General features: G+C 47.7%; 9 protein-coding genes across 9 annotated transcripts in view; 5 read left to right on the top strand and 4 right to left on the bottom strand.

Annotated features, from left to right (window-relative positions):
- Nucleotides 1-621: 621 nt before the first annotated feature.
- FOXG_17873 (uncharacterized protein) lies at nucleotides 622-2,107 on the bottom strand. Its single transcript, XM_018397877.1, has one exon. It carries the CDS (start codon nucleotides 2,078-2,080, stop codon nucleotides 1,853-1,855), a length of 228 nt encoding a protein of 75 aa, XP_018232355.1. The 5' UTR covers nucleotides 2,081-2,107; the 3' UTR covers nucleotides 622-1,852.
- FOXG_17872 (uncharacterized protein) lies at nucleotides 1,049-2,237 on the top strand. Its single transcript, XM_018397876.1, has 2 exons — nucleotides 1,049-1,636; nucleotides 1,681-2,237. The coding sequence occupies exons 1-2, from the start codon at nucleotides 1,304-1,306 to the stop codon at nucleotides 1,681-1,683; spliced, it is 336 nt and encodes a 111-aa protein (XP_018232354.1). The 5' UTR covers nucleotides 1,049-1,303; the 3' UTR covers nucleotides 1,684-2,237.
- A 568-nt stretch (nucleotides 2,238-2,805) lies between these two features.
- Nucleotides 2,806-4,920, top strand: FOXG_00414 (uncharacterized protein). Its single transcript, XM_018376739.1, has 5 exons — nucleotides 2,806-3,327; nucleotides 3,381-3,486; nucleotides 3,537-3,922; nucleotides 3,974-4,499; nucleotides 4,549-4,920. The coding sequence occupies exons 1-5, from the start codon at nucleotides 2,809-2,811 to the stop codon at nucleotides 4,650-4,652; spliced, it is 1,641 nt and encodes a 546-aa protein (XP_018232353.1). The 5' UTR covers nucleotides 2,806-2,808; the 3' UTR covers nucleotides 4,653-4,920.
- A 1,133-nt stretch (nucleotides 4,921-6,053) lies between these two features.
- Nucleotides 6,054-6,267, top strand: FOXG_17871 (uncharacterized protein; the record flags this gene model as incomplete). Its single annotated transcript, XM_018397875.1, is given in 2 exon segments — nucleotides 6,054-6,078; nucleotides 6,089-6,267. 2 exon segments carry the CDS (start codon nucleotides 6,054-6,056, stop codon nucleotides 6,265-6,267), a joined length of 204 nt encoding a protein of 67 aa, XP_018232352.1.
- Nucleotides 6,268-6,753: 486 nt separating this feature from the next.
- On the bottom strand, nucleotides 6,754-7,047 carry FOXG_17870 (uncharacterized protein; the record flags this gene model as incomplete). Its single annotated transcript, XM_018397874.1, has 1 exon — nucleotides 6,754-7,047. One exon carries the CDS (start codon nucleotides 7,045-7,047, stop codon nucleotides 6,754-6,756), a length of 294 nt encoding a protein of 97 aa, XP_018232351.1.
- A 2,416-nt stretch (nucleotides 7,048-9,463) lies between these two features.
- On the top strand, nucleotides 9,464-11,621 carry FOXG_00413 (uncharacterized protein; the record flags this gene model as incomplete). Its single annotated transcript, XM_018376738.1, has 7 exons — nucleotides 9,464-9,833; nucleotides 9,884-10,191; nucleotides 10,272-10,386; nucleotides 10,457-10,785; nucleotides 10,850-11,189; nucleotides 11,239-11,427; nucleotides 11,479-11,621. The coding sequence occupies 7 exons, from the start codon at nucleotides 9,464-9,466 to the stop codon at nucleotides 11,619-11,621; spliced, it is 1,794 nt and encodes a 597-aa protein (XP_018232350.1).
- A 234-nt stretch (nucleotides 11,622-11,855) lies between these two features.
- Nucleotides 11,856-13,725, bottom strand: FOXG_00412 (uncharacterized protein; the record flags this gene model as incomplete). The annotated part of the gene is made up of 3 exons (XM_018376737.1): nucleotides 11,856-12,045; nucleotides 12,098-13,561; nucleotides 13,616-13,725. 3 exons carry the CDS (start codon nucleotides 13,723-13,725, stop codon nucleotides 11,856-11,858), a joined length of 1,764 nt encoding a protein of 587 aa, XP_018232349.1.
- Nucleotides 13,726-18,370: 4,645 nt separating this feature from the next.
- FOXG_00411 (uncharacterized protein) lies at nucleotides 18,371-18,824 on the bottom strand (the record flags this gene model as incomplete). The annotated part of the gene is made up of 3 exons (XM_018376736.1): nucleotides 18,371-18,647; nucleotides 18,706-18,726; nucleotides 18,778-18,824. 3 exons carry the CDS (start codon nucleotides 18,822-18,824, stop codon nucleotides 18,371-18,373), a joined length of 345 nt encoding a protein of 114 aa, XP_018232348.1.
- A 240-nt stretch (nucleotides 18,825-19,064) lies between these two features.
- FOXG_00410 (uncharacterized protein) overlaps nucleotides 19,065-20,670 on the top strand; it is a 3,336-nt gene continuing 1,730 nt past the window's right edge. The window contains exon 1 of the mRNA XM_018376735.1: nucleotides 19,065-20,523. Coding sequence (XP_018232347.1) covers nucleotides 19,749-20,523 — 775 coding nt within the window. The 5' untranslated portion in view covers nucleotides 19,065-19,748. The remainder of the gene's footprint in view (nucleotides 20,524-20,670) is intronic.

Here is a 20,670-nt window from a genome sequence, read left to right as displayed (position 1 = left end):
GAATCTTCGTTGCCCAATGCTCAGCTCAGGGTGTGCTTTGGCCAACGGTGCGCAGATTTCTCCTCAAGGGTGAGGTGAGGTGCTTTTCTCTGTTGCGAGCGCCAAAGTGCATGGGGTCGCCGACGACAAGGAAGTCCGGGGCGTTGAGAAAAGGCCGAGAAAAATCAGTGTGCAACATAATTATTACCTAGTTAGTGGTGTCCATCTGGTGCAATTAGCTGCCGCTATGGCGAGTCCAAAGATGCAACTGTGGTAGACAGAGTGGGATTGAGCCTCAAGGGCCTACGTACATAGAGTAAACACACTGACACGATACAAATGGACCCTGCGTTGTGGTACCTGCAAGTACCTGAGAGTGACTTTAGATATCTGATGCTCAGATTGTTTATGATGATCCTCAGCCAGGCTGAATTGGTGTTGACAGTAATGCAACAGTACGGTTGGATTGGCTTAGAGATTGGAATTACATACACCTCCTTGATGCTTCATTACTTGGCCAGTACCAGCACTATTATTATGCCAGGGATCGGAGAAGCAGGATGGATCAGCGAGAGCCAACCGTCAACCCCACGGTCTCCCTGTCGCTCACAGTGCTTGGCCGTTTCGAAGTTTCAGCGTTTCCTTCTGGGCGTTCCCCCGAACGGTTGCCTCACATTGAATACCAGTTAACAGATTGAGATGGTGGGTTTCTGGTCTAAGATTATCAGTTACGTACAACTCGATCGCTCAATTTCCCCATATCCAGTCTAATCTTTTCGCTGTTGTTTTGTCTTCGACTGCAAACTGTGATCTGCATGAAGCAAACTTTTTGGGACTCCCGGGAATCAGCCACATCCCGAAACAGTCATGTTCCTGATGGTTGGTCTTGGTATTGATCTTGTGGCTGCCTTCTGCCGTCGACGACGCCCAAACCGGTTACATTTATCGGCATCGGCACCTCGTCGAATCATGAAAAGTCCTCACTTCTTTTCACCACCATCATGTGTAAGCTTCTCCCATCGTCATTCCCATTGGAGGTCAAAACAAAACTCGTCATCGCAGTCAGAAATTGAGAAACTCCAGTAAGTCTCGCCCTGCTTCAAACTCCTGCATTGGCCCCCTAGGCCCCCTATTCCTTCACATCGGAATTATCTTATTCCCATTTGGCCCGTCTGTGGCTGGTTCTCGCCCTCGTAAGATCTGCAAAAACCAACTCACAAAAATACAACGCCCAGCCGTGGTTGGCCGCTCTCAACAGAATGGACCGTCTGGCGCAGAGGTTGCAGCAGGAATCCAATAAACTGGGGAAATCTACCCGGTTACGATGTTTCGCTTCTCGTATTTCAGACCGACTCGACAGCACATGATGGGTAAAATATCGTATACTCAAGACAGGTCCCCATCAGTAAAGTCTTGGGCGATTTTAGACTTCGGTACCCGACTCGTACTCTGTGTTCTCCAGATTTCTCTCGGCCGACTCATGTGTGATGCCCAGCAGCGCCAGCAGTTAGTTACACGAGTCACCAATTGCGCCTTAGGGGAAAGTGTCCGTAAAACAGGGGGCTTACGGTCCATGATCATCGCCTCTTACTCATGCTCCTCGACCCAGACAAACCTCAGGGATTTCATCGACGAGTTACAACTTACCTGTCATCAAGTGCGTGCCACCCCGGAGACCGAGCTCAATAATTGACGCCGCAGTAATAAATTTATGTGTGTATGTGTACACAAATGCCTGTCAGAAAGGCGCATGGCGGTACGCCTCATGTTGCGCTTCACAATCCAGACCATCAGGCTGGGAGTTGATTATGGAGATGATCTGGACAGTGAAAAATTAACCCCCAATTGCCGCACACTACACCATAAGGGTACATCAGATCTCCAGACCAGCTGCGTCATACTTTAGACCCCTTGGCTTGGGTGCTCCATCGGTCGTTTTTGAGGGGCTTAGCGGTAGCCGAGATTGGCTCTGCACATCAGACAGAAAAGGGAGAGAATCCATTTTGCCCAGGAAAAGTCGAAGGATGGTGAGAAGTTGTCGAGATTCTAATGGCTCCTTCAAAGTCTTGGCTCCGTCGTGGGATCCAGTTCTCGGGTGCATGCTCGTCTCTGCTGCGTCTGCATGGCTGTGCTGCTCCGCGTCTGGTACCTTTTTATAGAACATTCCGGAAAATCGTGCCACCCTTGTAACCTAGCCTGGTGTCTGTTCGCCCCAAGGAATACGCCAAAAACGGCCGTGTGGATCTTTATCCCTACTGGAAGAGACTCAGCTCGGCGCCTGTGCTGTGTTGTTATTGCGCTGACCAACATTTTGTGCACTTTGTCTGAGACGGACTGTCGGATGAACTCTCGTACTTGTGTTCTAGACCCACTGAACCATTGTAACACTTCAGGTGTAGACAGAGATACAGTTATAGAGTTGCAGGAAATATGCATATTGCCTATATCCGAATCTTGTTACTGAGGCGGGTTTGACCAATGCTCCGTGGTATCAACGTTGTGAATGTCGGCTTAATTTAAGAAACCCCAAAGGCAAGTGCTTATACGTAAGATGCTAAAGAGGGCGGTCTAGAACCCGATATGCATTCCAATGCGATGCTTATCTTCAGCCATCCGCAGTCAAGCTCGTTTCAGTCAAAGTTTATGTTTGTCCTTGACTCAAGGCATCTGTCAAAAAGGGAAGCATTGCTATTCGCCTGTCAGTGCATGCAGTAACTTCACGTGACGTAAACTTTCCTATTATGGCTCATCTAAGCTCACCGAGGAGCTGTTAATGCTATGATCTGATAGGACAGTAGAGGCCGGTGCCCCATCTTTCTCATTATCCTAATGACTGATGAAAGGATATCACAAGTGCAAAGAACAGGATGTCTCGCTGATCTTGATCTACTACCAACTTATAAGTTCTTGAAGATGGAACCAATAATCCTCCAAGAAGGACGCTTTGAGCCATACTCTCCTGGAGTCATTGATCTTGAAGAGTTCCTCGACATTGAGCGTCTCTGTGAGGGAACTTCAACACCCTCAAAATCAGCCCACCCTCTTACACCTTTAAACGAGATCCCTATCCCTGCTGCCACTAGCAAACAGCAATGTTCCGAAAAGAAGAGACAAGATGATACACAACGTGGCTATGAGAGGAATCTATCATTTAGTCAGCCAAGGCGCAAAGGAATTCGTTCAACTGTCTCAGTCCCTGAATATTCCGTCATATGTTTCCCCTCTAACCCCACCAAGCCCGATGGTATCAAGAAGAAGAGAAAGGACTTTGATGAAAAAAGGAGGCTTGAAGTTGCTCGAGTCCGGAAAACTGGTGCTTGCTTCAGATGCAAAGTTCGAAGAATATCTGTATGTCTCACTGCGTTTGCCCAGGCACGTACATACAGAAGTTGACCTTTTAGTGTGGCGTAGGGGCTCCATGTCAAGCATGTGAAAAAGCGGCTGGTATTCTTGGAACTCAGTTATGTATCCGTGAGAAGTTGACGAAAATGAGATTCAGCTCAGGAGGTAAGCCTGTATCTGGCCGGCATTTATTTTAAGTCAGCTAATAGTTACAGATCTTCACTATATCGATTATACTGCGAGGTTACTGAACCAGGAGCTTATCGTAGGCACAACTCATCTTGGGCCACATCGAAAAGTCTCCTTGTCCATGGACTACCTTGACAATCCAGCTCTAGAGGTTGAAGTTCAGGATTATTATGGAAACACAACACCACCATGGTTCTGTTGCTGGGTCGTGACAGACCAAGTCGGCGAGCAAGTCGAATCATACCGCCAAGAAAGCGCCCGCTATGCCTTACCGCAGCTTCTTCCACCAAGCCAACTGATTGACTGGGTCGAAAGAATGATTGTTCACCAGGATACCCGCTGTATAGGCTTTCAGCAAACCGTGGATTCATTCATCTTGAGGTACAGTCAATCGGAAGCATCCCTGCCTATGGTAAGCAAAATCTCATCTTGACGCCTTGCTCAGCCCATTTACACGACATAGTGCGCGTTTGTCCGCAAAGTACACAGGCTCAATTGCCTGACCAAAATCCGCTTGGGTCTCATTCTTTGCGTGGAAAGGGAGGGGAGTATGACTCCGCCATCTTGTGCGTTGCATACCCAGTTTGGCCAGATCTCAAAAGCGGCCTCCCAACCAATAGAGAAAGAGGTTCTTCTTGAGCTCGAGAAGGTTGTCTTCGGTACAGTAGGTATTGGGCCTGATAACTCAATCGCCCTCTGGGCTAGCCTCTGGTGTCTGATACTGATGTATCGGAAACTGGTCCACACGTATATGGCCTTCCAAGAATTTCCTTGCCATGTGCCTGAAGATTACAGCGGATTTCCAGAGTGCAAGTTAGAAGTCGGGACGCATTTTTATCACTATCTCGTATCTATCTACGCAGCCCTATTCCGCGTAACTAGTCCGCTCTATGCCGACTTCCGGGTAGCTGCAACACGCAAGCTTCTCAACGATGACGAGTCTCTCATCGAAGCCTTCATGAGCTTACGCACTGAAAGCTTCTATTTCCGTTAGTGGCTTTAATTTTATTTGTGGAACAAGAGCTGACTGTTTCTTAGAAAGAGAGTCCATGTCCATGTCAGCATCACACGATCAATTGCTGCGCAGAATGATACTGGATCGAGAAGCGGGGCTGAAACCGAAACAACTAAACATAAAGTGATTGTTCCTGTTGCTCATGTGTTCTTGTTCAGTTGGTTGCGTAGGCTTAGGTATTGTTAACATCAAACCGTACGAATGATATTACGTTTCATAGGCAACCGGAATGGTTACCATAACATCCAAGTCAGCAAGCAACCGTCTAGACAAGCAGTATATTCAATAAACCTTACACAATCTGCTCATGAGTGAAATCCCTATTAGTTAGAAGAGTTACCATCTGCTTCTGTTGATTATCATTTATAGTTTGCAGACTAACATATAGTTTTATGCACTGTGTATAGATATCTATCCGTCAGACTCGCCCGCTGCAACAAGGACTCACTATTACTTGCATCATATCATTAGAGTATTACCATGATATCGGTCAAAAGACCATTGAAACCAGGAATATTAAACGCAGAAATAGAGACCAAAAGCTTTGGGGTTCTATACCACCCGCCTTGGGAAGGGAAGGGGGTCTGTGGAATCTCCGTCTATGGAAGCCATTCAAAACCAACATCTCAAGCTAATAACTGAGTTCAGTTGACCTCGTCGTAATATCTCGCACTAACTTCGAGCAGACCACAAGGAGTAGCAAATGTTCACACACCAGAAAGGCCATAATGCAGTGTATCAGAGAAGAAGATAGCAACTGGTACACAAAATGGTGAATGGTTCATTTATGCTATCCATTCATTCTCAAAGTACACCAGAGGTCAAGTAGAAGGCAGTTCTGGCCAAATGGAAGGAGGTGGTTCGGGTCAAGGAAGACAAGAAAACTAAGGGTCTCTATCCTAAGTGATGGGCAAGACTTAGGTAAATTTAGTGTAGAATTAGCAAAGCTTAGGTAGGTAGGCTACCTACCTAATTACCAGTTATTGTTGGCATTACACCTTGAGGTCAGAAGCATTCTTGCTCCCTGATAGGGTGTACTTGCTGTAGGCAAGGGTGGAGGCAACTGAAGGGGCATACCAATGCGACTTGAAGCATGTCAAATACTCCCTAAGTCATCGATCTATCCGACAACAGCAGACCAAGTACGGTTACCTTCAAGAACTACGACACTGGTTCATAAGCTATCGCGATGGGCGCGAAATCTGACATCGCTGGAGACTTTAGCTCCTAGCCAAAGCTTAGTCGAAGTGATCGAGAAACGACAGTTGAATTCAGGGCAATGCTGGCCAACTTGGACCCTGGCAAGCTTGCAGATAACTCAATACACCATACTCCAATGAAGACGCAAGAGGTACTAGTAAGAGTCATTCTGAACCCTGGGGACCTCTTCGATCTACCAAATGTACCAAGAAACTGTACCCAGCGTCTCGTCTACCTAAACGTGGTGGTTCAAGCTGGTGCTGATAACATCGCCACGAAAGAGTTAAATATATATGGCAAACCGCCGGTGAAGACGTCAACAGTTACCATGCGACAACTCAATGCCGACAAAAGTCTATACAGGTTCAACAATCGGCAAGGAGGGAGGATTCCGACGAATCGCAATACACGAGAAAGAGATCCACAACACAACTGCAACTGCCGCAAATGCTAAGCACTATACCTTCTGCAGGAAGGACAGTGTCGCATCCAACTTCCGCGTGGTAGGGTTGTGGCGGAATCCTGCCCTGCTCGACGGCTAGACTTCAAACCAGGACGTCAAACGATGGCTTCCAGTGTTCTTCGAAGGGTTGCTGATATTTTACTTTGGAACCTGTCATAAAACAAACAGAATCTATGGTGATCGAGCATTCCTCTGCAGCAATGGTTCATATAGGTTGGTGCGAGAGGTTCAGGAAGGCCTAAGCCTTCCCGACTTCCACGCCCATTTAATAGACCAAAGAAAGGAGATGGCTTAGGAACAAAATCGGGAAAGGTTCAGAATGAAATGAGATAAAAGATACTAGATTCAATGACACGCTTACCTTGCTTTTGATCCATTGACCGTCATTTGATACTAAGCTTTCTACAGAAGGGGCTTCACGTTGATGCATATCAAAAAGTTGTTGATAATGGGTTTATTATGAGGCTAAATCCCTAGGGAGGGGGATAAACACTAGTTACAGCCTCATCCTCCTTCCCACACACCCCACTTCGATTGTTCCTTCACTCAAAAATTTGTCCGCTTCTTATGGGAAGACTGGGCCGTTCGCTGGGGGACTGGCCTCGATTTCCTCGGCAACTTTAACCATTCGCTCAGCTTCCGAACGAACGCACGAAGATGCAAGGTGCATTTTGGCGATGTGAAGCGCACTGTCTTCTATGTCGATGGTAGGCTGCGGGCGAGACCCTTCTCGTGACCATTTCTCGATGGCCCGACGTGCGTTGGCTCTAATGTACTCCTCATTGAACTTATTGATGCGTTCTCTCTCATGATCATCGTAGTTTCGAATCGCTTCCGCTCTCATCTCAACATCTGTCATCCCATCGAAGATTTTGAAAGAGTCTGTGGGTATTCCTCCGCAGAGGAAGTCCCCTCCAAGTCCAGAGGATAGATCCGGTTCCGTAGTTGATGGTCAGTCCGAAATACACTGTCGCTCCGATGCGTCGTTCAGGCTTTTAAGTAGTAATGCCCTTAGCGATTTGCTCTTTGGTGAGGGGGAGAGTGTGAGTAAGCGTCCCGGCTTCAATTATGCGCATCGTTGATCTTCCTGTCAGGTATGACGGGATCCTTAGAAGCCCGCTGCTGCGAGTTCCAGCCCGCAAACACATTAACAATGAATCTATTCCGATCTCTGACCGTGACGGGAATTCGTGGCGTATATGCTCATCCCATTCGGAGGATTATAGGGACAAGTGCCTTTTTATGTGGTTATATCTTCAGGCTGGCCTGAAAATAACCAACTTAGAATGATAAGGCCTAAGATCTAGATCTCTTTAGGATCGCTCTAGAACCTCTTTAGGAGCTTAAACACCATGTGGCCGACCATGAGGCCGCCAAATCTGAGGTTTGGTTAACTATAATGATTGCCAGAAGGATAGAGCTCGAAATTTATTTCTCGAGCTCGTCATTGCGCTGGCCCGACTATGGACCATGGAGTGGGCAAAGGTTGGGAGCACCGGAGGATATGTGTCGGCCTCAGAAAACCCCATCATAACATTCCCATACTGTTAGTAGACGGTGAAGGAAGCAGAAGGCATCGTTGAGCGAATCGAGTGGCGAATCAATGGGTTTTACCTTACAACTGGCGTTTTGGAAAGCTATACGAAAAAGGCATTTTATATCCGCAATTTATGATGACTTTAGGCTCACTTCATGATTTTATTTTACAGAATTTTAGACTAAAGTTATCCTAGACCTCATCAAAGTCTTGACCAGAGAGATAAGCAGTCAATTTTGTTTCGAGTCGCGTCTTCAATGAAATAAAAAGCAAGTAGGAAAGTCGCGCTGCATTGCTTTGAGAAAATCTGGGCACATGACTGGTGTCTCATGCAACTCATCATGTCTTGCTCGATAAGGCAACCAGCGTGGGTCTCGCCTCCAATTTTACCGACGCGGAGCTCCGGTGGCGCTGAGGTTAAATTTGACCACGGCCGGAGCCGTTGTCGGCCCCGCATTGCCGGGACGGGGCGCCATGTGCTTAAATTAAGGCCGGACGAGAAATTAAATCCTAAATTTGATAGACGATATCTAAGTTTTCAATGAGTGGTTAAAATTAAATTGACTTAAATTTGAGCCCGCTGTCGGATATAAAAACTGTGTAGTTGCGATAGCTAAGAAATTGTCAGTATTATGCAAACATATTTGCATTTACTGTGTCTAGAACCACTCGACTTAGTATCATTCAAATTGAACAGATCGAATTTCAATAACTTATAAATGATGATATTTTGATGATGGACGCGCAGCGAGTCTTTCTTGGAGTCGTGAGTTCTTAGAGGTGACATCCCTGTCTATACAACCGCACGATCCCACTTTGGGATGTCAATGAACTAGCAACACCACCAAGCTAAGTGCTGACACTGGGAAGAAAAGCCCAAAAGAAGTCAATCGCAAGTTTCCTCTGGTTTTTATGATGGGTTCTGATATGTATCTAGTTTTGGTTTGACCAATTGAGTGTTTCGGTTTGAGTTGATAACCCATATATCACAGATATACTCCATTGCTCTACTACACGACACCAAGGCTAACAGACCGCCCGTGCGGAGGACAACAAAGGGAACTAGTTCCATTACTGACAATTGCGACTTTAGTTGACAGTTTCGCAAATGCAATTGATCCCAGGAAGTAATTGGCAGCCCTGACTTGAATATCATTGTCTTGTCTGGTCATCCAGGTATCAACACCAACAGCACATCACGGAGGTTTGATAGCATCAACAGGCAATTGCGCCAGCAACACTAGATAATTCTAGCCGTCTAGTTTACCATCGATAAAGTTTCGCCTCTCCTCCATCCCAACAATAGTCATATACACTATTCCCGTGATCTAAGTCTACTAGCAACTCGTAGCGTTCTCTCGGACTGAACTCGAGTCGAAAACCGGTAAGACAAGGTTGTTTTATTGGTCAATTACAGTGGAAATTGGTGAGATCTAGCCAATACAACCCCTGTCTTACACCGAGAAGTGAAGAGGAGGATGGTGTAAGTGAACAAGTCCACCACGAGTGTCGAGGAAGGCCGAATTATAACTCTCTGGTGCCAGGACGTGTCTCTGAATCGCTCAATCTTGCACGCAAGCATCAGGCACATTGGAACTTTTCACCTTATCGTCTTCTGACAAGTATTTGCTGCGTGCTTCAATTCGCCCAGCGCAGACATCGAGGTTCCACCAAGATAGCTCCTCGTGACTTACACCGGAAACAGTACATTACATTGCAGGGCAGGCAGGTCGTCAATATGGATAAAGGAGGTGCTTCCGCTGCTGTCTTTGCGTCCAGAGACTTGTCCCAGATAGGTCAAGAAAACCCGCGTGTTCCCACCTCCCCGGGCCTGGACTATGATGAGCTCTTCAGGTCTGTCTTTGACTGGGATCTCTACTGTGACTCGACCAGGTCTCAGGACTACCCAGGGGCTTCTAGCTCCCCTCGCCTAAGCTACAGGGACCTTCCCTCGCTCATCACTGATATCCCTTCCTTTCTTGATCATCTTTCTCTTGACAGGAGCGAGGCCGAATACCTAAGGATGACCCCTGGCCTGAGCCCGGACGATGGAGGGATTACCACATCCGAGTCCATGGGTCAGACCCCACCAGAACTCGTTAGAGGTGGTAGTACCTCTCCTTCGTCTCACTCTGGCTCGTCTTCTTCGATGGCGTAGACGATGTCGTCGACGTCCTCGAGTCAGCCTCCAGAGGTTCAGGCCAGATGATAAGTGACGTACCCAAGGCGGTACTAGCAAGCCGGCTCTGTGGTATTGCTACCACATCAGATCCAGGTACACGAGTCCTCGTCCCGCGCTCAAGCCACACCAAGACATACTCATACTCACCCTCCTCAAACTCAACCTCTGGTGTCAAGCGTCAGCGTTCTGTGGAGAAGAGGTCAAGACAGCTCTCTGATCCAGACCAGACAGCCGATGTCCGCAAGAGTGGAGCCTGTCTTCCGTGCCGTATCTCCAAGACCCGCGTAAGAAAACCAATCCAATACAATGCCTATACAAGGCCATTGCCCCTCTGAAACAAACACTGAACTGAGCCATTACCCAGTGTCAAGACTGTGGCGTCTGTCCCTATTGCCGTAAGGCCTTCCCAGACCACTCACACCTAGTCTGTACCCGTAGGACCCCTGCGGTTGCTCCGCCTGTGATTCGTCACATCGTCGGTATGTCGAACAACCCCCCTGGCCCCCAGCCTCAAAGTGAGACATGTACACTGAGACATATCATATTTAGACGTCTGGTCACCCGACCCTGCGGAAGAGAGGCGTGTCGTTGATCATGAGCCTCGTTTTCCCACTGCCAAACCCAGAGATATTGTCATCTTCTTCACCCGCGATGCCGAATCCCCTTTTCTTCGGGCATCCGTCCAAGCATACCATTCTCAGAATGGAACCGATGAGAATCCAAGAAACGCTGCTTTTGAGCGGGATAGATTTCCCACTTATGGTGAACTCCAGCGCTGGGTTGAGGCACAGATCCGAAGAGAACGCAGCCCTAGATTTGAGCATATGGTGCAAAACTTTTTGCTCTCATATTATGAGGACGGCCAGGGACTTCCAAAGGTAACACCCGCAACCCACTCTTATTGATCCTTGCAGTATCCAGTAGAACTAACTGTTATTGTAGCACAACCTCGTCTCCAAGGTCCACACAATGAATTGTTTCTTCAGAATCTGGAAAGCTCCGCGCTTCACCTGCTGCAGCTCGTCCAACAAGCTCTCTCAGGTCCCCTTTACTGTTCAAGCCGAGCTTAGACGCATTGCATGGAACGCACTTGTGTCCCATGAGCACGATATCCTCAAGCTTCTCGAAGACTGCTTGGCGCAACAAGAGTCTCTCAAAGCTCAAGAGAAGATGGCAGTCTGGGCCAGCTTGTGGCAACTCATGATCATGTACAGAGACTTGGTCCTTGCACATGATGGATATTTCGCCCGAAACCCAAGTGCCCAGAGAGATCAGAATATCGGTAAGACAATTTGACTCGAAGGTCAAACACCATTGCTGATAATATGCAGTTGGGGCTTTTGAGAACCTTTACAATGGATTCTTCCCTTTGATAGCCATATTCTATCACTGCCAATTCAAGACTCCCAAGAGAATGGAGATGTCAATGGACTGGCTCAAGGATTATCCTTCTCATGCTCGTCATAGCAGCAAAATTCGCCAGTTCTCGCAGGATATGATGGACACCAGAAAGGAATTCTGTAAGGCCACAACACCTTATTATGTGGGACGTGCCACTGACCTTTCACCAGACGAGAGAATTCAGCGTTCGTCGTACAAGGTTGACGAGCGACTAAGCGCCTTGGTTGTTAACCATGAGCTTAAGAAGATCTCATCCAAGAGACGCCCTCGAAGTAGTACCAAGAGTAAGGGAAGCTCGCGTGATATTGCGTAATAATTGCACAAATCATGTCCAGTCATTACAGAAAATGATTTGCGAACGAAAAGGCAAAACAGGAAAAAAAAAAACATATGGAAAAGACAAAATACGAACAAAAAAGCATGATATGATGGTTCTTTTATGATTTATAACGAATACAACGACGTTCGCTGCATATGGGCTTAAGCAATGTGGATCGAAGGAAAAACATGTGTGTATTGGGTTGGTTTATGTTGATGAAGAATTGTGTCACGGCAATAGGCTCACTTGGGCAGTTATCTTGTACCTTGGCTTCTTTCCTCCATTCTTTTTGGCGGTTTTCTCAACTCTGTCGGCGAGATCTTCTAGACTGACACCCGCTATGTTGGCGGAGGCGACTCTGATCGTTAATCCAATTCTCTCTTTCTTATCCTCTGCCTTCTTGAGATGTGTTTTTATGCTGTGTTCGTTAGACAACAAGACTTGGCATACTTCTGAAGAATGACACTAACCTGATAGCATTTTTCACCTCCTCTGCAGTCGTCGGGATGATTGGTACAACCATGGCTATAAGCCCAGCTACAGCACCAATATACGAAGCCCAAAATGGTGCGTCAAGATGCTGGCTCTCAAGAAGTGCCGATAGACTCTGCTGGAGTTGTGAGTCCAAGGGCCCTAGATTGCCTCCCCATCGAGCTGAGGCTGAAAGCGCCAGTAGGGCCCTTCCGGTGTGTGAGAGTCCAGGGACCTCCGCATCTCGGGTAATTGCATGATGCAGTACAAACGAGGAGTTGTTATCCGAATCGTGGCCTTGACGAGTCCAAATATCCCGCACAAAAAGAGAGTCCAGCCCAGGAGTCAAAACGTTGGGCAAGGATGAGAAGTCGACCTCTGCAGGAAGAGCACTTCTCAACGTGTTCAACACAGCATCAAATACGGGTTTCTCATCTGGTGTGACTCCCGCAAGAATATTGAGGGGGTTACACTCGCGGATTTCGAACGGAAGTTTCATCATAAGTGCACCTTGACGATTCGAACCGCCACAGAATGTCACGTTGCCGATATTGGGTACCGTAGCGAGCAATGCATCAATGACGGTAGCGATTGCAGGAAATTGCTTACGACGACGCTTTGAAAGTCCGAAAATTCTACTGTCGTGTTCCTCGTTGACGCGACGCATGTGCTCAACCTTGGAAAAGAGTGTGCCTGGAGCCGTATAACCGTTCGTATAGGGAATAGGGTACGGGCTCACAGGATCTTGGTGCATGAGCATACTGCCATAACCGCGAAAGCCACCTCCACACATGAAGACGTTCACGCGAGAAGCCTTGTCATGAGAGGCCTTCAGAGCGTTAAGTGCAGGGAACTTGGAGCAGAGGTTGGCGTATGCCTGTTGCATGCCGATTTGAAGCTTTGATATCTCAGAAACCTGAACATCGGCTGGCTGCTCTTGCAGCACGCGAATTAATCTCGCAGCTCCAAAGGGCAGACTCACTCCAGCTCTGGCAGCATCTACCTCGTAGTTTGGCTTGCTGGTGTCCACCCACGTCATCTGCACGCTCCCGCCCCCGAGGTCCAGGAACAGAGCGCCACCTTCAACGCCAACGAGACCACTGCGAGAGCCCATGACAGCGCCAAAGAGGGTCTCGACAGCGGGCTCAAGTATGCTCACTTTGAGGCCATTAGTCACGGATGAAATTGCCTCGAGCATTTCAGAAGCATTGTCAGCCCGGCGCATGGCCTCAGTAGCGAGGATGGTGATGTGCCTCGCTGGCACTCCATGACGCGCAGCAAGTTGATGAAAACGCCCCAGTGTCTTGGATACGGCAGCAATGGTTTCCGGAAGAAATACTAGACCTTGGGGTGTGTTCTTGAGTGCATCAAATAGTGAGATAGCAGCGCGAGTTGAGTAGATGGGACGAAGGAGGCGTGTAAATGGAGGCGCTAGTGATGTGATGGAGAATCGAATGCCATTACTGAGTTATATGTCAGATATGAGGATTGTTTGACTTATTTAGAACTATTTATACCTTCCCATATCAACTATGGCATATAGTTGACTTTCCCCCTGAGGGTTCCAGGGTGTAATAGTCTGCGACAGATTGTCGAGAGTGACGATATCGGGAGCATGTGAGGTCATGATTAACCTTGACGGCGGATTAATCCAATCGAGACGAAATTTACAAAGAGAGACGTTTCTATAGTCTATGAATAATCTTGGGCGCAAAGGATACAGCATGCGCTTGCTGTTGGTGCTAGTGTCGGTGAGGCTGAGATGACTCAAACAGAGAGCAAGAGTTGGTTCAGTGCAAGTTTGAGGTTGGCGGGGGATGTGGGGCGTCATGATTGCGGGGTTGCCGTCCCAAGCCCCGTGGCGGCGCCGTATTATCCGGAGCGACTCTGCTCTTGGCCGGGCAACTCAGGAGACAACAAATTGATCTCTCATACTGTTATCTTCATCGTTCTTGATTTATTAAGAATTTACTAATTGTATCGCTTGAGTATCATAAGGTAGGCATTGGGACCAACGTTGTCTCATATAATATTTTAAATTTCCTAGCTAATTTCATTACACAACGTGAAAGCATCTTATCCATACGCTTCTTACGACAGATATAAGAGTTTCTAGTGAAAGTTTAATTAATAACTGAGGAAGATATCAAATATAACAATATCATATGCCTAAATTAAGATCTCTTATTTTTGCATTATTTACTCGGTTCTTAAACTAATAGCAGATATACTAACAAGCACATCCCTGTCTTATATATATATATACTCATAGAATAACCAATAACCCAAACTATGGAGAAATTGCTTATACCATGACATCTTATATATATATGGCTCTTAATATCAGTCTATTCTTCAGATTGGTCTCTATATCCAGGCGTTCTTAAAGCTTCTTTATCGCATACTCAGCTCTCTTTTATTTTATCATCAGTGTCACAGTTCATTGTCCCCGAGCATTCACGAGTTTCTATCCTTAGTTCATTATGACTGAATACATGAGAAACAGCAGTCACCCCTCTGTTCTCCCTCCTTGGCCTGTACTCAGGAATGCGTATGTGAAGTGATTGGCCGTCCCTGGATGAGCGCCATTTGATATCTATCCTATCAACTCAGTTGCGCAATTGGACCGTCCAATATCAGCAAGGGCCTAGATGCCAATGCAAAGAGCCCGACTAGTTCTGTTTCTTGCAACTTTTCTTCCTTCTTAATTCTTTTTAGAAGTATTCTTTAAGGGAAAATGCGCCGTCTGGTTTCTGCCCAAACCCTATCACCGTGCCTACTCCAAACAAACCTTCGATTGATACAGCTATAAGCTATCCATTCAGTCAAGCAACGGCAGAGTTTAAATGCTCAAGTTATATCAGTCTTGCTGATGGTGATGTCAGAATCCGCCTCCTCGACTTGCTTTCTGCGTTGAAGGCTGCCCCTACGTATGGGCTTATGGGTTTGAAGTGGCGACTCATATGTCTGCGGACCGCTTCTCGGTATCCATCATCTTTGCCATGGGCTTTATGTTGCTCTTAAGTATTTAGCATGCTGTCGTATTCTCGGGGGCTTGTGTAAGAACATCTTGTCCTACATAGCGATGCACCACATCGTCGAGGGCCGCGATTGCCAGAAGTATTAGTGAGAAACCCCCTTGGAACCCAATGTACGATCATCGTCCAGCTATATTTGCACCCTTCGCTCGTTGCTCCGTCTCGGGTATGTTTATGTAATAAAACATATACTCTACATCTTTGCCTTCTGGGCCAACGTTGACATGAGGTCTAGGTGCACGTTACACGACAATAGGATTCGAATATTCATTTAATTGCAGCTTTCAAATAGTGGCTGGGCTATTATGTGTCGATGCCTGGACTGACCTCGACCTTGATGGTGGACTCAGTTCCTTACTGCAGATCGGTCCATACGTCTTATAATCTCGAACATTTGGATAGAAGATAGTGCGTCGAATAGAGTCAATGGCCATTTCCAGATGAACCTGAGTATCAATCGTCAACCCGGTGGATAGACTCGCCATCCCTCCACTGTTGGTTGTTGTCGAAAGAACATTTACAGGGAATATCACCTTACGAGACACCTCAAGGGTGCAAGAGCGTTAGATACATGACCCAGACTTCTTGCAATCTTGGCCCGGTATTGGTGAGTATTCTTATCCATTATCGTGAGTGATTTTGATCACAACCAAGGTTCCCTCCCATATGAGTAGACTGCGTAAATAGGTGTCACGCTACCACCCTTATCAAGAGAAAAGTTGTAATAGAACTGGCGGCCCATGGCCTTCTTCCCAACTGGTACTGACTTTTCAGGGTGTACGAGAGGTTCCTCATTCTCGTATTGAAGAACTTGTTTGCAACGCTTCAATAACCTCGAACATATCCGTCTGGCATACGAACCATGGCACCCTCGAGTCCACCTTTGAGCACATCGTCAGAGTTACTGCTCTCATTTTCTTTTTTTTTTTTTTTTTTTTTTTTTTGCATACATACGATTCAGGTACGTTAATGGGGAGTATCTGCAATTGAACAGCAGTCCAATATCTTAATATGGGACACGTCTGTTTTATGAAGGACTCGAGTGACTCCTTTACAATGGTCACAATCAGTCAACTTTCTGGACAAAAAGCTGCAGCAAGACAGGGTTTTATCTCCCTCCTGCCTGCACTATATCTTTATCAACTCCCACGCCGTCGTATGATTCAACTTATACCAGCCAAGATGGTGATACCCGCAATGGCATTTGCAAACTTTATGTCTCAAGATATGAACTCACCAGCTCGATTAGATCTATACAATAGTACGTCATGCCATACTTCATTTTTGTGTGTTTTTCTGTCCGTCACTGTTATGTTGGTCTTGTTGATTGGATGTCCATCTCTAGATACACATGACATCAGTGTCAGCTGTAAACTTGGACTATAGTGCCCTCCTAATGATCCAGGCTTTATCATCCAGGTTGTGATGAGTTTAGCGTGGTGCTGCACTCGTGTTTTTGTTAGTGGCTACTACCTACCAGTCTCAGCTCAGATGAGATCAGCACATCGTAGAAAAACACAGTGTTCCATCCACTTCCCTTCTAGGCCGTTCTCTGTCACACCTTGGCCTCTGATTTGACGGTCGCTTAAGAGCCAATCCCGGCCTGTGTGAAGCTACCACCTAGCTGAGAGGGGTAGGGCACCACCGCCACTGCCACCCTAGACATCCTTTGATTCTGGATAGAATTCTTGTGATAACAAGAATGGAGCAGTACCGAAAGGTGTGCTGCAAGCTTGTCCAAATGGAAATGAGATACTTACTGTGCTTTATGGATAAGGATGGTAAAGAATCTCATCATGTAGCTGTGAAATAATTGCATCAAGATCAATTGAATGCTCTGATTCGTAGTTGGTCTGCTCAAGCTACAACAATGATCTAGTCCGTGTGACTGACAAACCAAGGTGCTTTCTCATTGGCTCGTCGGGAGTGACGCGTCGACGCGTTCGGTTTTCGCGTTAATCCCCAGCCACCTTTGTTCCAAGTTTTTATGGTGTACTATTTCTACGTAGTAGTTGCTTTCTTGAGTGAGTGTTAAGTGCGCTAGGTTAGTTGGAGGTGAGGAAGTCTATGCTTCCTCATCAATGGAAGGCAGGATCGATAGAAAGGAAGATCCCCAAGGTATTTCCCAAGGTTTGAGTTGTTTACATGCAGCGTCATATTGACCCATTTCTCTGTTTCGTTTATCAACCCCTCACCCTCAGACGACATCCACACATTTAAACCTATTCAAACAAACAACCCCATCAACCCCCAAAAGGTCATTCATTTAGAGCAAATGCATGCATGTGAGTGCGGGCGATAGCTGTGCTGTGCGTCCATTCCCTGCGCTGTCTTTCATTCTTGCCGCCGACGTGCAGCTCAGTCTGGATGCTTGGGCAGGGGTCGAAACATGCTGGCGCTGAGACTTGTCTAAATGACAGAGGCAATCTGCCTTCTCGTTGGATCGTCACATTATACTGCTATTTGCTAGCTCTCGACGCATTTCCCCTCGCCCTTTGCTCTCAACCAAGCAATTCTATCATCAACTCACTCTCTGCAGACGCACATGCTGGGTGCGTTAGGTCACCAATAAGTGGTACCCGACTTCAAGGCTAGCCAACGGGGAGCGTGGAAAACCTGGGTTACTGTTGTCTCATCTGAGGCTCTCAGATCATAACAAACAAACATGAGTTTGATCGCGTCTTCAGTGTTGTTTCCAGAATGTCATCCAGCAAACGCTCATATTCGAGAAACTTGAACTCTTTCATAACAAAAATTATATTTTTGATTGCTCCATGTGTGACAGATTCTCGGCCATTATTCACATTTGCCTTTCTGCAGCCGCTCCCAAACCCAAGAGACTGACCATACGCCGCATCTTTCTGCGAGGTCCCGAGCGAGTCTAAGTCAACACCCACGGCCGGCCGCCGAGAGTTGACCGCTCCAGAACCAGATCAGAGGAACAAAGACCGGCGAATGGTACTTGAATGCAAAAACTGCCAATCCTGGACTCATCATCACGTCTGCAACGATAACGGGGAAGCAAAGCTCACATCAAACAAATAAACACAAATCTAGGTCAACCATACCGAGATCTTCCTGGATACTGTACGGTGCTGTACGCTTGCAACGCAACAAGGCACGCAGGGTCTCAGTCGGTTGTCCTTTTGTCTCCATTCCATCACATGGTCTCGATCACCTTGAGGATCATCAACCTCTTCATCAGACCTATCACGGTTGCTCTACCATCCAGGGTTATCGCTCAAGCTGGCACAACGTGCCCTCATCACCCACTGACCGCTGCTTGAGCTCTTCCTTGTCACGGACGCTGCCGGGGTTGACTTGACAAGGGCTTTGCGCTAGCACGCAGCCTGTTGGGGGCTTATTGCCGTCCTCACCACCACCGTCAAGGGACTCACCACTGGATCGCCAGAAACCGTAGAGGTCAAGACACGATTGCAAAGTGCAGCGCAGCGCATCATATAATATAACATCAATATCGCGTCCTGTCGTGGAACGAGAGTCCTGTCCTCTGCTTTGTCCTCAGTTGAAGCATAGTGTTGGAGAAGCACAGCACCGTTGGGACCGACCGGCATCTAGCGAGCCAGTATCTAGCCAACAAGCATTGCACAGCTCTTCTGCCAGGTACTGTACCTACTTACTTGGACTGCAGCGTTCGCGCCACCCGCTGTTCGCTGTTGGCCCACATCCACGGCCTTGACCAGTGTGCTTCAAGTTTTTCTCTACCCTGGTTGGGTCGAGAGACAAGGAAGAGGAGACGTACTGTGCTTAACGAGCCGCCCGTCCATTCCCAGCTGGCCCTGCTCTCCACTCACCTCCCGTTGAGCATTTGGCTTGCCCATTCATACATAGCGCACACTCCCGCCCACCACACCCACATCGTCCCGGTCTACTTTCCTTTCTCTTCCCACTCACCGTTTCTCCATTCCAGTCTCTCGTTTGCGCCCAATACTCCCTTCATCTCTCGTGCTCCCGTACATTGCGCCGACTGTCGGTCGCGCGAGCTCAGCTTGTTCACTGCTTGTCTACGGGACCCTCAACTGCGACGGCGCGTCGAATCGAGACCGCCACCCGCTGTTGTTTATTTGCGACTGGGAGACCTCCACAAATCCCGCGGCGGTGACAACAATAAACGGCCATCGCCTTTTATGACGACCATAACCACGACAACGACTCTCGTCTAAGACATACTTTCCTTGTTTTATTACCGTCTATCACATACCAAACTCGACGACAGGCGATCGAACAATCAACACGCTTTCTTGTATTTTCGTCTATTTCCCTGGAAAGTATTGGCGCGCGCACAAATTAAACAGTCTGTCGCATCCTGTCGCGCTTAAACCTTCGGCTCGATCTTATACTTTGCAACTCATCCGGCGCCTGAAAGCACATCGCCGAAAACCTTGTCGATAACTTCGAGCTCAGTATCGTTTAAGTTGCTGTGCGACATCTTGACGAGATCTAAGACAGCGCTGTCGCATCCCGAAACATTCGCCTCGACTCGTTCTGCGCTCAAACCGCCCCGCTTATCGCTGCTCTCTCTCGAATACTTATACCACCATTTCGGAGTTCACGCGACTCTGGAGCGCATTCGCGTTCCTTGTGACCCGCCATGTCGCACTTCCAATCTCTCGCGGCCCCTTGGCCGAGAAGCGCGCGCCGTGAGGACCTCCCTAGAACGCCCGAACCTGCTCTAAATGGCGAGACTCAACCACCATCCCCACCGCGACCCCGATTCCGAGTTAAGAGGAGGAATGCGTCAAATCTCAATGCGCCCACAGAGCAGTTTCTCGCGTCGGTTGCCGCTGCAGACATCCCTATTCCCAGTATCGAGGAGCCTCGTGTACTTGACGAGGAGATGGCAGAGACACTGTACCCGATGTCACATTTCAACAACATGGACGATATACCCTTCACACCCCACGGTGGTTCAGAGCGCATGTTTTCGCCTCCAAAAACTCCTGCTCCAGACCTATTACCAACTTTGACCACCAAACAATATCCAAACTGGTCTATCGATTCTACTCTCAGTAGCCTCGAATCTAGTCCCGATTATGAGTCCAGCCGGCCTTCAACAGCTCATTCGACACACACGAGTGCTTCCCTGCTGAGCTACTTTTCTATCAGCTCTGAGGATTTGAGTCAATGCATCAGCCCAGATAATGAGCACGCAGATCTTGCGAACGAGCTATCAAATGCCGACGACAATAGTAAAACTCTCAAGCCTGCCAAAACGGAGGTTCCTCGAGATACCATTCGAAGAGCACCCTGGACGAAACCTATGAACCAGCACCTATGGTCTACGTATATGATGTACTTGCAAGACCCCAAGGTCACGCCCTTCCGTATCGGGAAGAGCGGCATCCCTCCTCATGGAGTCTGCTTGCGTGTGGCTCGAGAGGCGAGGAGGAGTTGGAAGGGGTCAAAGGTTCAGACAAATATTGATCTCAGTAGTGGGGAGCATCACACCCACTCAAGGAGCTGCTGGTCCATATGTTCAGGTGGCTCATACTTGTGCCGCCACTCGCGCCCAA

This window comes from Fusarium oxysporum, chromosome 1 (genome assembly GCF_000149955.1).
Source record: "Fusarium oxysporum f. sp. lycopersici 4287 chromosome 1, whole genome shotgun sequence".
NCBI lineage: Eukaryota > Fungi > Ascomycota > Sordariomycetes > Hypocreales > Nectriaceae > Fusarium > Fusarium oxysporum.
This window is presented reverse-complemented; position numbering and strand designations above follow the sequence as displayed.